Source organism: Tripterygium wilfordii, chromosome 4 (genome assembly GCF_013401445.1).
Source record: "Tripterygium wilfordii isolate XIE 37 chromosome 4, ASM1340144v1, whole genome shotgun sequence".
Classification (NCBI taxonomy): Eukaryota; Viridiplantae; Streptophyta; class Magnoliopsida; order Celastrales; family Celastraceae; genus Tripterygium; species Tripterygium wilfordii.
Window position 1 is genome coordinate 15,872,747 of NC_052235.1, and position 14,062 is coordinate 15,886,808.

The 14,062-nt window shown below is 37.1% G+C and overlaps 3 protein-coding genes across 3 annotated transcripts; 2 read left to right on the forward strand and 1 right to left on the reverse strand.

The window, feature by feature from the left end:
* Window positions 1-816: 816 nt before the first annotated feature.
* On the forward strand, window positions 817-2,780 carry LOC119997536 (2-alkenal reductase (NADP(+)-dependent)-like). Its single transcript, XM_038844634.1, has 4 exons — window positions 817-1,356; window positions 1,441-1,610; window positions 2,060-2,142; window positions 2,225-2,780. Exons 1-4 carry the CDS (start codon window positions 939-941, stop codon window positions 2,601-2,603), a joined length of 1,050 nt encoding a protein of 349 aa, XP_038700562.1. The 5' UTR covers window positions 817-938; the 3' UTR covers window positions 2,604-2,780.
* A 1,882-nt stretch (window positions 2,781-4,662) lies between these two features.
* On the forward strand, window positions 4,663-8,564 carry LOC119997785 (beta-glucuronosyltransferase GlcAT14B-like). The gene is made up of 4 exons (XM_038844972.1): window positions 4,663-5,341; window positions 6,757-6,832; window positions 6,984-7,099; window positions 7,525-8,564. The coding sequence occupies exons 1-4, from the start codon at window positions 4,738-4,740 to the stop codon at window positions 8,040-8,042; spliced, it is 1,314 nt and encodes a 437-aa protein (XP_038700900.1). The 5' UTR covers window positions 4,663-4,737; the 3' UTR covers window positions 8,043-8,564.
* A 1,485-nt stretch (window positions 8,565-10,049) lies between these two features.
* LOC119996537 (protein NRT1/ PTR FAMILY 6.2-like) lies at window positions 10,050-13,283 on the reverse strand. The gene is made up of 6 exons (XM_038843208.1): window positions 13,147-13,283; window positions 12,939-13,041; window positions 11,907-12,124; window positions 11,272-11,810; window positions 10,848-11,179; window positions 10,050-10,728 (listed from the first exon to the last, which is right to left on the reverse strand). Exons 1-6 carry the CDS (start codon window positions 13,147-13,149, stop codon window positions 10,196-10,198), a joined length of 1,728 nt encoding a protein of 575 aa, XP_038699136.1. The 5' UTR covers window positions 13,150-13,283; the 3' UTR covers window positions 10,050-10,195.
* Window positions 13,284-14,062: the final 779 nt, after the last annotated feature.

The following is a 14,062-nucleotide window of genomic DNA, read 5'->3' on the forward strand; positions in this document are numbered from 1 at the left end:
TTTTTATTTCTTTAATAATAATATATATTATTGTCACGACAACAACTATGGAATATTATTTTAATTTTTAAAATTGCACCACATAAATAATAAAATTATCTACACCTGATAAAATATATAACACATGAGGCAAGTTGGCTTAAAAACATAGGTTTATCAGAATATTTTAAGTTTTGTTTGGCACAAGAAATTGTTTTGGTAATTTCACTGTAATTGATTCCATTGTTTTTTAGAAATACAGCCTGAATAATACAAACCAATATTGTTTTTTTGGACAAAAAATCCGCACGACTTTGTCATTTTTGAATCGTTGCCATTAATTATTATGCCCAAAAAATGCGAGGGACTATAGTTTTGCTTATATATGTCACTCGGTTGAATTATGCTAATTCGATATGTGATAAAGTTTTTAACACTCATTCGTGCTTGTGCGTTGGGTCATGTCACTCTCAACAAATGAACATGTAGAGTTCATGTCCAAATGGATTGAGTTTTGATCAGATAACATGTTAGAAAATTCAACCCAAATACTACAAACCAATATTGTTTTATTTGGGTCAAACACCCATACAACTTTGTTTTTCTTGAGGTTGCTATGCCCAAAACACAAACCGATTGTGTGCGAGAAACGGAATCTTTATTTATATATCATTTAGTTGAATTATGCCTGAGATCAATTAACTAACATTCTCCCTCAAATAATTTGGGTCCAGAACTGTCGGATAAATATAATAATAATAATAAATTGTCTGTTTTGTTTCAAGAGATAATAACAGGCAATATATGCTGATACGCCATCCAAGAGAGCTTCACAAAACTTATATGCTAATAATATCCTGTATATAAAGCAAGAGAAGCCGGCCCTTGAGCTTCAATACATATACAGAGAGAAGCAACATCATCCTGGTGAGAATATATATATACATATATATCTATATATGATCATGGAGGTGAGTAATAGATACACAACCATCAAGACCCACATAGACGGCGCACCAAAGGAGTCTGATTTCGAGCTCAAGACCGCACCTCTTGTTCTGTCAGTCGAGCCTGGGTCCGGTGACATTATTGTCCAGAATCTCTATGTCTCCATAGACCCTTACCAGCTAAACCGCATGAAAAGTCACAGCTCCTCCCACACACTCTCTGATTACTCACTCCCCATCACTCCTTGTCAGGTAATTGAAGTTTATGGAGTGGCAAAGGTTGTGGTTTCTGGGAATTCTGAGTTTGATAAGGATGATTTAGTTGTGGGAATGATTGAATGGGGAGAGTATAGTTTGATTAAAAGTGGTGGAATGATAAGGAAGTTGGATCCCATGGGGTTTCCTCTGTCTCACCATGTTGGAATACTGGGTAATTAAATCATTTATTAATTCAAAAAAATTTGTTATATTGGATTTACAAGTGAAGTGTTCATATGTATGTATGTATATGCAGGACTTACTACTGGATTGACAGCCTATGCTGGATTCTTTGAAATCTGTAAGCCTAAGAAAGGGGAGAGAGTTTTTGTATCTGCTGCTTCTGGTGCAGTTGGAAGTCTGGTTGGTCAGTACGCAAAGCTGTTTGGATGCTACGTCGTTGGCTGCGCTGGAACCAAAGAAAAGGTTAATTAATTTACAGAGTTCTACCTTCCTTGGCCAATCTTTTAAATGGGTCTGCGAGAGAATAATCTCGCTTTCATCCTTGGATACCTGAAATAAGAACCAGTCAGCAGGTCCAACGGCCGCCATGATGATGGCCGGAGATGCTCTGACGCTCTAGTTAATCACTGGTTTTAAGTGGTGTTATTCCAGTAATCAGGAATCCATCCCACATTTTCCCCTCCTCGGGTTCGGGTTTATATAGTGCCCTTTCAGGAATCTCCCTTGATCGATTCCCCATTTTTAATGACTGATTTTAAGCCGATCCCATGCCTTAATTACGGGATCCTCATAATTTAGATAGTCTTGACAGGGACATGCACCCGCGTTGGAATGATTGATCAATGATTCCTCAATTTCTCCATTTTCATTACACAATGGAAAACTTCCTTTGAAATTTTCTTGGATTACAGGTAGCATTGCTGAAGGAAAAACTTGGGTTTGATGATGCATTCAACTACAAGGAAGAAAAGGACTTGAAGTCAACTCTCAAGAAGTCTGAAGACAACATTTAATGACCAAAACGACAATGAAAATATAATCAAATTGGGCTAAATTTAGTTTTTTTTTTTTAACAGGTACTTCCCAGAAGGGATTGATGTATACTATGACAATGTGGGTGCTGAAATGCAAGAAGCAGCGGTGGCTAACATGAACATATTTGGAAGAGTGGCTGTTTGTGGAGTAATATCTGAATACACAAACGATGGAAAGAGAGCTGCACCAAATATGCTGGATATTGTGTACAAAAGAATCACAATTCAAGGATTCTTAGCCGCTGATCACATGAACCTGTGCTCGGATTTCATTTCAATAACTAGTGATCACATCCGTACTGGCAAAATCCTGGCGCTTGAAGACATATCGGATGGGGTGGAGAGCATTCCCTCTGCTTTTGTGGGACTATTTTGCGGTCATAACGTCGGAAAGAAAATTGTACGAATTGCGCAAGAGTGAGTCTGTGAGGCTGTGAATGAACCGCGCGACGCCATCCTGTGATGGGCATCTTCTGTTCACTCTTGTCTTTTTTTCAGTTCTTTGTCTTCATGCACAAAAGTCGCTTCTCTCAAGAATCCAAAGTATGCTGGCTGGCAACGAATTTACCAAATAATTATATATCTTCAATTATTCTTATTATTATATTTGCCAAGTGATGGGGCGCATGGATACTTTAGCAATACTCATTCAATTGAATATATTCATCCAATTTCAAAAAACAAAAATTATGTTTTGTAATTTCATCATCCGATTAAAGTTTATGAATTTATAGTTGATTTTTGGATACAAATCATCAGGGTGAACCTAGTCTCTCGAGCATATATATGGGGTTGGGTTTACACAGAAAATATAAAACTTACATGATAAAAAATATTCGTCGGAGTTCCCTTGAAATTTTTTTTAGTTATTTATTAATCATATCTTCAAAAAGTATGAAAAACAACATTAAAAATCAAAATATGTATTGGGTGTGCTGTTGTCAAATCCAACCCATGATTGCATTGAATGGTGGAGATCAGATGGAATTGCTGGAATAATTCTAGCCCCCTAGCTCCACTGAATCATTGGAAACAATTGGATGGCTCAAAATACAAAGAAATCATGAATATTAATTTTCATTATCACTATTATTTTTACAGAAGAAAAATTCAAATAATCAAATGCAATATGAAGCATAAGAATTTCTGATTGGAATAATATTATAGCATAGCCAACTAGGAATCAAATCCATCCTTTTACTTTAAATCCAAAACAATTTTGGGTTCATTTGTTCTTTAACATATGAAAAGGAATTGATTTGGCATAGTATTCAGTCTAACGAAAAAATCAAATTCTAACATGAAAAAGACATAATTTTAGACGGTCGAATATAAACTAAGACACATTAGAATTTTAGAACACGATAAATTTGATTTTTGTCACAAACAGTAATATATTCTTAGATTTGTTGGAGACATTTATAATTAAAACAATAAAAAAAAAAGATTTGGACATGGACATCCAAGCAAACCGGGGCAAAGGTTATAATCACAACGTAGCTCTCATACAAAATTACACTCATAATTGGGACCCACTCAGACTACTTGATCAAACGATAAATACCTTCAATGATTTGATCAGACGGCTGCAAAACCATGACTAAACTAACACATTCTTCTTCTTCTTCTTTTTAAATATAAATATAAAGGAGGGGAATTATGAATTATATGTTAGTGCTGGTCTCTTTAAAACGCATTATTTTTCGCACTAATGAAGTGCTCCACCTAACTGAAAGGAACCAATAAAATAGCTTTAATTTATTTCTCTATCTCTATCACTTCTTTACCTTTCTACACAGTGATCCTGTGTAATGTGCACTCCACCATATATATAACCACTTTGCTCATATCGTGATAGTCTAATGGTAATTTTTTTTTAGTATCAAGTGGTATGACTTGAAAAGCTATGAATTTGCATAGTTTTATTATAAATAATATATTTGTAGTCATGCCCTAGATTTTTATCCACTTTAACTCACTTTACCTTATTCTTAAGTAGGAATTTTTTGTACACTCAAGCCTAATAATCCAAATTTAAACCTCTATCAAATATTTAAAGAACCAATTTATATAATTTTTTTTCTCGATTTTAATTAAAAAAAAGTTAACTGCACGAAAAGAAGCCGCGTTAAAAAGAAGAAAAAGTGAACAGCTTTTTAACATTGACTTTGGGGTTGGCCCTTTGTTTTAGATTTTCAAAATATAAATGCAATATAAAAAACTCTTTAATTTTAATTTTGTGACTTTTTAATTGAAAATCTAAAATCCCAATATACGTCGTTTATTCACAAAAAACTCTTTAATTTTAATTTTTAAAATGTAACATTTTTTTTTGAAGATAAACCGTAACGCATATTTTGTAGGGCCCAGCTGATAGGGGACACCGAAATTCCTCCAGCTGTTCAATTGCCGGTCTCCACTCCCTAAACGACACGTGTATAATCGCAATTACTGTAAAAAATATCAGCTCACTTTCCTTTTTCTCACTTGACTCCTAAAGGAGACCAGAGTCTTCTTCTTCTACTTCTCTTCCATGAACAAGCTCTGAAGCTCTAATGGAACCCAGTAACACCAAAGAAGGAAAGCAGCAGCAGCAGCTGCTGCAGCAACAGAAGAAGAAGAAATGGTTCCTTTTGTTAGTACTCTCTCTTTTATTCTCTACTCTCCTCATTCTCATCTCCATCACCACTACCTCCTCTTCCGTCCCTTCCCAGTACTTCTATATCTCCAGAGCCAAGAAGCGCCACCAGAATCAGATAATCCCTCATTTCGTTGAGTCTAAGCTACACATTTCTCCAACTCTGCGCGACCCAGTTCCTCGCCTGGCTTACTTGATTTCGGGATCAGTCGGGGATGGGGATAGCATTAGGAGGGTATTGAAGGCGCTGTACCATCCGCGGAATCAGTATGTGGTGCACCTTGACTTGGAGGCCTCAGCGGAGGAGAGGCTGGAACTGTCAAGGTGGGTTTCTAGCGAGCCGATGTTCGTGAAGGTCAGGAATGTGAGGATGGTTGTGAGAGCCAATTTGGTCACATACAGAGGGCCTACGATGGTCACCAATACACTTCATGCTGCGGCGATTTTGTTGAGGGAAGGTGGGGAATGGGATTGGTTCATCAATCTGAGTGCCTCAGATTATCCATTGGTGACTCAAGATGGTATGTGATTTTGATTCATATAATTTGTTTCTTCAACAATTGGATTAACTGCAGTATTGCAACACTAATGCGTATAACTTGGTTCGTTTGTGTAATTCTAGCTCTATGTTGCTATTTGTAGGAACTGATTTTTTATTAATTTTGCTCATTGTTCCTTGCTTCTGCTTTTGATATTGGTTATTTTTAGGAACTTCATCCTTTCTGCAACACCTTGGTGCTCTAATAAATCTCTTTTCCATTCAAAGAAATAAACAAATGAAATTTTGCCTTTCCCGGTTTTTGGTTTAGTTGTTGTACTTTCGAGAATTGGCTGTCTTGTTGTAGCCAATTTCAATATTTCATCGAAGACTTCGTTTTTTTATGTCCTTATTAGCTACAGTTAGGTGGTTTCTTTGAGGATTGAGTGTTACAGAAACCGATTTCATCGATCACTTTGTTTGACTGTTTCCTTCTTATTAACTACATTGGTTTCTTCCTTTTTCTTTTGTTGTTTTCCTTCGTTTTTTTTTTTTTTGGAAGTTAACTGTGTTGCATAAACCAATTTTATCGATGATTTCAATTGCTTGTTTGTCCTTATTGACCGTGTTGAAACATAACTTCAAAAAGTTTCACCAAATTATAATTTCACGAAGTAAAACAAGAAAATACACCCATTCTCACCTTGAGTTTCGATTTTATCATACCTCTTCTGCTGCTCATACATTCAAAAAACTACTTATTTACTTATCCAAATCTCTATTGTATTTCTAGGCCACATTTGTGCAGTTTCAGTCATATTAAAGTAATGTCAATTTACATCAAAGATAATCAATGAAGCGTATGACAGAAATTCTCTTAAATGGTAACCCTAGAGACAAATGTTAATATGTCTTCCTCCTCTTCCACTTGCTCCACCACTACCACCATAAATATCACTGCTAAGAGTCTAGAACCTTCACCCCTATGCTAAACATTGTCCCGTTGAAACTGAATAAAGACCTACCAATGCTGGGAAGCTCAGGTGGTTCCATTGAAACTGAGTAACGACCTACCTCTGTGGAAAGCTCAGTTGGTTCCCTATTCCTTGGTCAGGATATTTTGGCTACCTAGATGGCGCTATTGATGCTCTGTCCTCCCGTGGTGAATGCCGGCTTTCAATTTTCTGTTTCTGTGGCTGGATTTGTGACTGAAATCTTCTTTGACTATGACTCGAAGTTTCCCATAGTTACCATCTTGTACTTTACATTTTTGCTCATCACCTACTGAATTAAAATCGATTTCTTGTTTAAGAGGTGGGTTAAATCTCAGCTTACTTAATGGTAATCACTTTTTATCTGGTATTTGGTGGTCTACCACATGTGCATATACTTGGGGAGAAAACGGGGCCTGGTGGTGGTGATGCTTCTAATATTTTGCTCTTAATTTTTATGCAACAGATTTGCTTCATACGTTGGCGACTGTTCCCAGAAACCTTAATTTTATTGAGCATACCAGTGACATTGGCTGGAAGGAGTATGCAGTTCTTCCCCTCATTTTCTTATTGCTCTTTTGTTATTAGTTCTTTTGTCTTTGCTTTTATTGGGAAATTAGTTTCCAAGTGGTGCAAAATATCTTGCTAATTGAATGCATAAGTGCCTAAGAAACGAATTCCTCAACTCCTCAGGCATCAGAGAGCCAAGCCTGTTATCATTGACCCGGGGTTGTATAGCCTGCACAAATCAGATGTGTTCTGGATCTCAGAGAAAAGAAGTGTGCCTAGTGCCTATAAGCTGTTTACAGGTGAGTGTTTTTGTCTTTGTCCTCCTTGTTTTTTGTTAAATACGCATAGCTTTTTCCCTATAAAAAAAATTGCCATATGTGATAGTAATGTTTCTAGAAATTCAGGTTTTTGTCATGTTAGATTATCTGGTTGTTCTTAACTATTCCTAATTGCAATTATTGGGAATTGTGATTGATAAAGTAATACAAGAGAAGTATCAACTGTATCAGTAGAAACTAATTATGCAGAATTTTCATGAATTGAGGACCTTCCCCTTTGGTTGCCATGTGCTTCTTTTTTAATACCAAGGATTTGAATTGAAGGATTTTGTTTCCTTGTGAATAGGGCGCCTGCTGTAGACATCCAACAGACTACAGTAAGCCCATGTGCATATTATAGATTCGACTACGTTTTAATCATGACGTATGCTCATTAACATCCTTAGGTTCTGCTTGGATGATGCTCACTCGCCCATTCATCGAATATTGTTTATGGGGTTGGGACAATCTTCCAAGGATTGTCCTTATGTATTATGCCAACTTTCTTTCTTCTCCGGAAGGGTATTTCCACACAGTCCTCTGCAATGCTGAGGAGTTCCGAAACACAACAGTAAACCATGACCTTCATTTCATATCTTGGGACAACCCTCCGAAACAACACCCGCACTTTCTTACCGCTAATGACTACCAAAGGATGATTGACAGCAATGCACCTTTCGCTAGGAAATTTGGCAGGAATGAGCCGGTTCTTGACAAGATTGATTCTGAGATTTTAGGTCGTGATGCTGATGGATTTGTGCCGGGTGGATGGTTGAGTGGTGAAGGGAGTTTGAACGTAACTGGCCCTAATTATATCATAAGGAACACCACTGTACTTAGACCAGGTCCTGGTGCTGAAAGACTTGAACATCTCATTAAAGGTTTAGTTTCAGCAGAAGATTTTCATGCAAAGCACTGTATCTGACACCAGAGGCCCAGTGATTTGATTCTACTGCGTTGGTGGGAACTCCATGTTGTTCAAGTGAATGATGGATACAATCGATTCTCCATTCACCCAATAACACGGTGCTACGAGGGCTGCTAATGGCACAAGTAACACTGTGCTACGAAGTTAATTACTAAGAGGGGAGCGGAAACTACTTCCCGTCCAGAGTTGATGCTATACCTATACCTGTTTACCCTCGACACAGTATTTTTGTAGTTCAGTAGCTGATGATGTAGCTTGTGCTTTGATTTGTTGACATAGTATGTTAAATATCAACAGAGCTTGCTTGATTGATTATTTGATGTGCTCTGCAGTCTGCATTGTATACCTTAATAAAAGAGGAAGACTGATATAGCCTGTCAGATTCTATTAGTGCATTGTACGCTCAGGAAGTTGAGTTGGTGTTAAGAGCGACTCCTGTACACTCCCTTTGAAACCTCATTGAGCCGGTATTATTGATTCTGTGAAGTTGACATATTTCTTGAAGAAAGCTACATGAAATGATAAGTACACTTGTGTAAACTCTATTCAATCAGCATAGAAGCATAAAATTGGTGAACTATTAAATATTTTAACTGGAAAGATTGTATAGAACAGTCGATCTAAATGATTCTTGATTGTTATATATGTTTTTATCACCTCCAATGATATTAGCTTTGATTCTGGGTGTTTAACTTCTTGAAGTTGATAGTTAGGGCAAATATGTTTGTGTACTGTTTTTGGTGGCAGATACTAACTCAAAACAATTGAAGTTAGGCATCCAATGCAGAAACATGTTAGTTCATTTCTCTGAGTTCTGGTGTACATTTTAGACCCATAACCTTCCTCTTTGCCATAAAATCAAACCTTAATGAAAATCGTCGATACGATACGAATAATAAAGTAAGCAAAAGAGTCTGTAACACCAATTTCACCACCAAACTGAAAACTAACACTTTGATTTCTTTGGAGGAATTTCAAGTTCACCATTCACTTTCTGAGAATTCTCCCCACCATTCACTTTATACCTTCTAGAAACTACAAGATACAATCCAAAATTTAGGGAGGACAACACTTACACAACCAGAAGCCAATTGAAAAGATCCAATCTCCACTTGTGCCCACCATTTCTTCCTGTAACTTTGTTTACTATCATGACCAAAACACTGCTGAAATAATAACCAAATGCAACGGCTGTGAGGAATAGGTCGGTTGCCTCATTCCTTTTGGGTAGTGTGTTATGAAGAAATCAAGTCCGCCTGAGTACGTGAAGCCGTTTCCAATCCCTGCCAATACAAATTGTGGAACCAACCAGAAAGCACTTATTGGTAGTGTTGATGAGGTAGTGACTCTATTGCCTTCGATAACAGAGAATCTTTTTTCCTTCCACGAGTGCCACAGATACCATTGCTGTTATGGACGTCCCTAGCAAATATCCTCAAATTTTCCAAAGACTTGCTATGTCTTGTCAATATAGACGAGCAAAGATTCCAAAGAATATTTATAGGCCCTATTGTACATGCAATACAAACTGTTTCTTGATATACCTCAAAACATAAGTGCTGTTCTTTTAATATTCTTGTAGATCCTAAAATCTGCAATCAATTTGTTATCGTCGATCGATGTCTATGACAACCCTGCAAGATCAAAGGAATGAAATTTGGACACCGGTGTGGTGTCGGCCGAACAAGCTCCGACGGTCAAGTAAACCTTTGGATGCATATTTAGGCTGATCTAATTAGGGCTTTCGCTGGGCAAATACATATGTTCAAGTATTTCGGGTCAATGGTTTTTCATCCATACAATTCTCTTTAATTCAGAAATGATGACAAGAAAAAGAAAAAGTCAATTCTGAAATCAATGAGATTCTATTCTACAGGAACTATTCTCTTTCAGTTTCTCCATGATGTTGGTGGATCAACAGCGATTGGAAAATTATCACCATTTGACTTAAGGCATGCAGAGGCATGATAGGGATCATATCCATACAAGGTCTGAGAAACTCAGAACACAAAATAACTGTCCATTAATGAAAACCCACTTGACTAAAAACTTCTGAGAGAAGACACACAGACAGTAGAAGATACAAGAAAGTTAAAACCAAGTTGTTTCTAACTTACATATTTTTAGAAAAACATAACTATAGTGAGTCCCTAACACTGCCCCTCAGCAGTGGACACATTACCAAGAGTCTTCATCTGCATTTCAGGTCTGGGTTTCTGTGGTTTGTACCAAGCAGCACAAACAAGGAATACAACAAAGTTTATGGCACTTAGAATAGCAAGAAGCCCATAGAAACAATCGAGCCTTCCACGGTTAATGTTATCTGCTAACCATCCTTCCCCTCCATTGCTTCCTGTCACTTTCTTAACAATTGATACCAAGAAGCTGCTAAGGAAGAATCCGAGCGATAGAGTAGTGAGGAAGAGGCCAGTACTCATTGTTTTCATTCCTTTTGGGGATTGGGTTATGAAGAAGTCAAGCTGGCCTGTGTATATGAAGGCTTCACCTGAACCCACAAAGAAGAATTGTGGGATTAGTAGGAATACACTTATTGGGAGAGTTGATCTGTTGCCATTCACTGATTTCGCCACGGATAAACGTTTTCTCTCGACTAGTGCGGCTGCTGCCATTGCAAAGGATGACAGCACAAGGCCAATGGCAATTCTCTGAAGATTTGTGAAACCTGTTGAATAGAAATTAATGTATTAGGCACACTGTTCAATCAGGTACATGTATGTGTATGCTTTCATTCTGTGCTTGAAACTTTCTTTCCACGGAATCAATGATTAGGCTAATAGATACCTGGTTTGCCTTTCCATTTTTTCCAGAAGGGCATGATCAGGCGGTCGTAGACAGCGAGAGTGATCAAGATTGCTGCAACAAAGAAGACTGTGAGAGATCCTGCAGGAATTTGGAAGCTCCCAATTGACCTTTCCATTGTAGTTGCTTGCTCCACTGAGAAGGTGATCATCTGTGCATAAGTAGTCCAGAATATGATGGTTGTAGCCCAAATTGGTAGTAATCTTATCATCATTTTCACTTCCTCCACTCTTGTCACAGAGCATAGCTTCCATGGGTTTGGTTCATTTTTCTCAAAATCTCCTTCTGCAACTATAGCCGCCTTGTCCAAGCAGCTATAACAAGAAAGAAGAAAACAACATGAGCCTAATTGGGTCAATGAAGTTCTGAATCAATGATATTAGAGCAGGAGACACGACAAACTTACTGGAACTGATCTGTGTGATCAATTCTTGAAGCCTCAGGAGAATCCTCATATAATGATCCAACACTGAAAGGGAGATCCATGCTCCTCTTTTTGATTGAAGCTGCAATAACTTGGAAAATTTGAACTATAGGACTTCCCAAGCTTTTCTTGTATCTATACCTTTTAGTCCCAGAGAAGAATACCAGAATAGCAATAAACATTGACACAGAACAAATCCCATAAGCCCAGCTTCTACCAACTTCATCCTGAATATAAACGAGCACAGTGACCGCCATTAGAGTTCCCAGGCTAATCAAGAAGAAGAACCTGTTGAAGAAATAGGCCATTTGAGCCTTCTCCTTCTCATCTTTCTCATCGAATTGATCAGTTCCAAAGCCTGAAATACTTGATTTCAGGCCACCAGTACCTAATGCAATTAGATACAAAGCTAAGTACAGAATTCCCATTTGGAATCCATTTGCTTGTTTGCATACTGAACCGTGACAAGGCGGGGGGCGAAGCTGTGGCAGTTTGGTTGTCATTGCTAACATGCCAGTACCCTGAAGCATATATATATGTATCTAACCTTTAAAAATTGAAGAACTGATTAAAGCTGAGAAACATTGAAGTAATGATTGAAGAAGATTTAAGGTTACCATGACTTGTATTATGGCAAAAATGGCAATGGTCTTGTATCTTCCTAGGAAAGAATCAGCAAGAAAGCCTCCTAGCAGACACAAGAGAAAGGCTGTGCCCATGAAATCAGTAACAGTATTGGCTGAAGCAGCACTTGGAAGATGCATTGTTCCAACCAAATATGTCACAAGATTCACTGCTATTCCCATAGTCGAAAGCCTCTCACATATTTCGATCCCTGTGAGAAGATTTCAAAGTAAGAAATTAGAAATCCTGCAATCCAAGTTGTAACTAACTTTTACTTGCTGGTCATCAAGTAATCAGATATTGAGCAGCTTTAATGGTGATTTTTCAGTACTCTTGTTTTGTTTCCTTTTTTAAATATAATATTTGAGTATTTTTAAGGAAGGATGATAATCAACTTATTAGTGTTCCTTTCTAATTAATCAAATAAAAAAAAAGTGTTTTTTTTGTTTATTCTTCTGTTGGGGTGGGTGGGGAACTGGGGAATGTTAGCAGAAAGTGAAGCTTTTCACATCGAATAGTAAAGATATATAAGCATATTGGAATTCTCATGCATTAGAAACCAAGATAGAATAATTTCCATCAACTCCAAACATAAAAGGACATCAATGTTTATCATGATATTCAAAAGTTAAAAGGGACTTGAGTTCTCTCATGGGTCCCTTTCATTTTGTCCCCATTCCTCCCCCTCTCCCACCACCATGAATAAAAATAAAAAAGAAAACAAAAAAAAAAGGTATTAATAAAAAAGAAGAAGATTGGAACTTGATTTGACTAATATGTAATCATAAGTGTCATGTTTTAATACTGATTCTGTCAGTTAGCCATGTTTACTTCATTGCCATATTCAAGAATCATTCAACTCTGCATGCATGAACTACCTAACACTTAGTTCAGCTTACTGTTCCTTCTGCTCTTCTCAGATGAACCAGTAATCTGCTTATTAACTTAGTTGGAAAGGAAAAATTAAGTCTTCAAGGATGCTAAAAAGTGATCAAAATGAACTGATAAGGGAGTTAAATACAAACCTAGAATAAGTGCAGCAGGCACCCAACCACCAGTCTTGGACCTGTCAGCAGGAAATCCTTTGTAGTCAACAGCATCAGAAACTGCCCAACCCATCTTCTCATCCTGAATGGAATGAAAAGAAAGAAGAAAACTTGTGAACTTCCATTATTATTGACCAAGTAAGTAATTAAGCATCTATGGAGCACAAAGGAGAAGCTCAATACTAACCATTTTTTCTTGACTGAAGCAGGAGAAGGAAAGTAAGAGCTAGAGAATATGCAGTTTAAAGATTCTCTTTGTTTTCTCTTCTAAAGCTCACAAGTACTCATGTGTTTCGGGAGCTTCTCCTTTTATAGACAAGGAGATCTAACTAATGTTGAATTTAAAGTGACCCCTCCACTATCCCACAATTGTGACAGATCACCGATAGCTCTAAATAAAGGTGCATGGGGATTAGGTTTATCCCATTTGATTTCCATGGTGTGGAAGATTCTAGCTAAGTTTGATTAATGTAAATGTCTTCTTCTTTCTTTTTTTTTTCTTTTTTTTTTTGTAACTTTTTTCCTTTTTTAAGACAAAATTTGAAAGTTGATGTTGATTGAGGGGAAGGCTTGAACATATATGCTACATCCAATAGCATTCATTTTCAATCACAAACTCCTCTCTTTTTGTAGCAGGAAGGATAGGTTTTTGGGGTTGTGATCATCAAAGCAATGTGAACCGTACACCAACCCTAATTTTCTACAATGTTTTGTAAGTGCTTTTGATACCCCACAGAGCAAATACTGAAACTTTAATTTGTTTGTTTTCTAGATCTGTATGGACAAGGAAAATGAAATGCCAACAACAATAACTATTTTTTCATTTTCTTCTTTTTTGCATATTTTGGAATGGCCACAAGAAATGTGTTTGTAATGATTCATATATGATGTGCAATTACTTTGGCTCTTTGTACACAACTTCGAAGTTGTGTATATCTCTCATTCTTTGAAGTGTCAATTTTCCATGAAGAAAATGTTACTCTGATATAAACAAGTGGAGTAGATGTCACATTCAACAATACTTCGCTATGATATCATGTTGAAATATTTAACAAATACATATACAACGTTTCACAAGCACCGCAATAAAATTAATAAAAGGC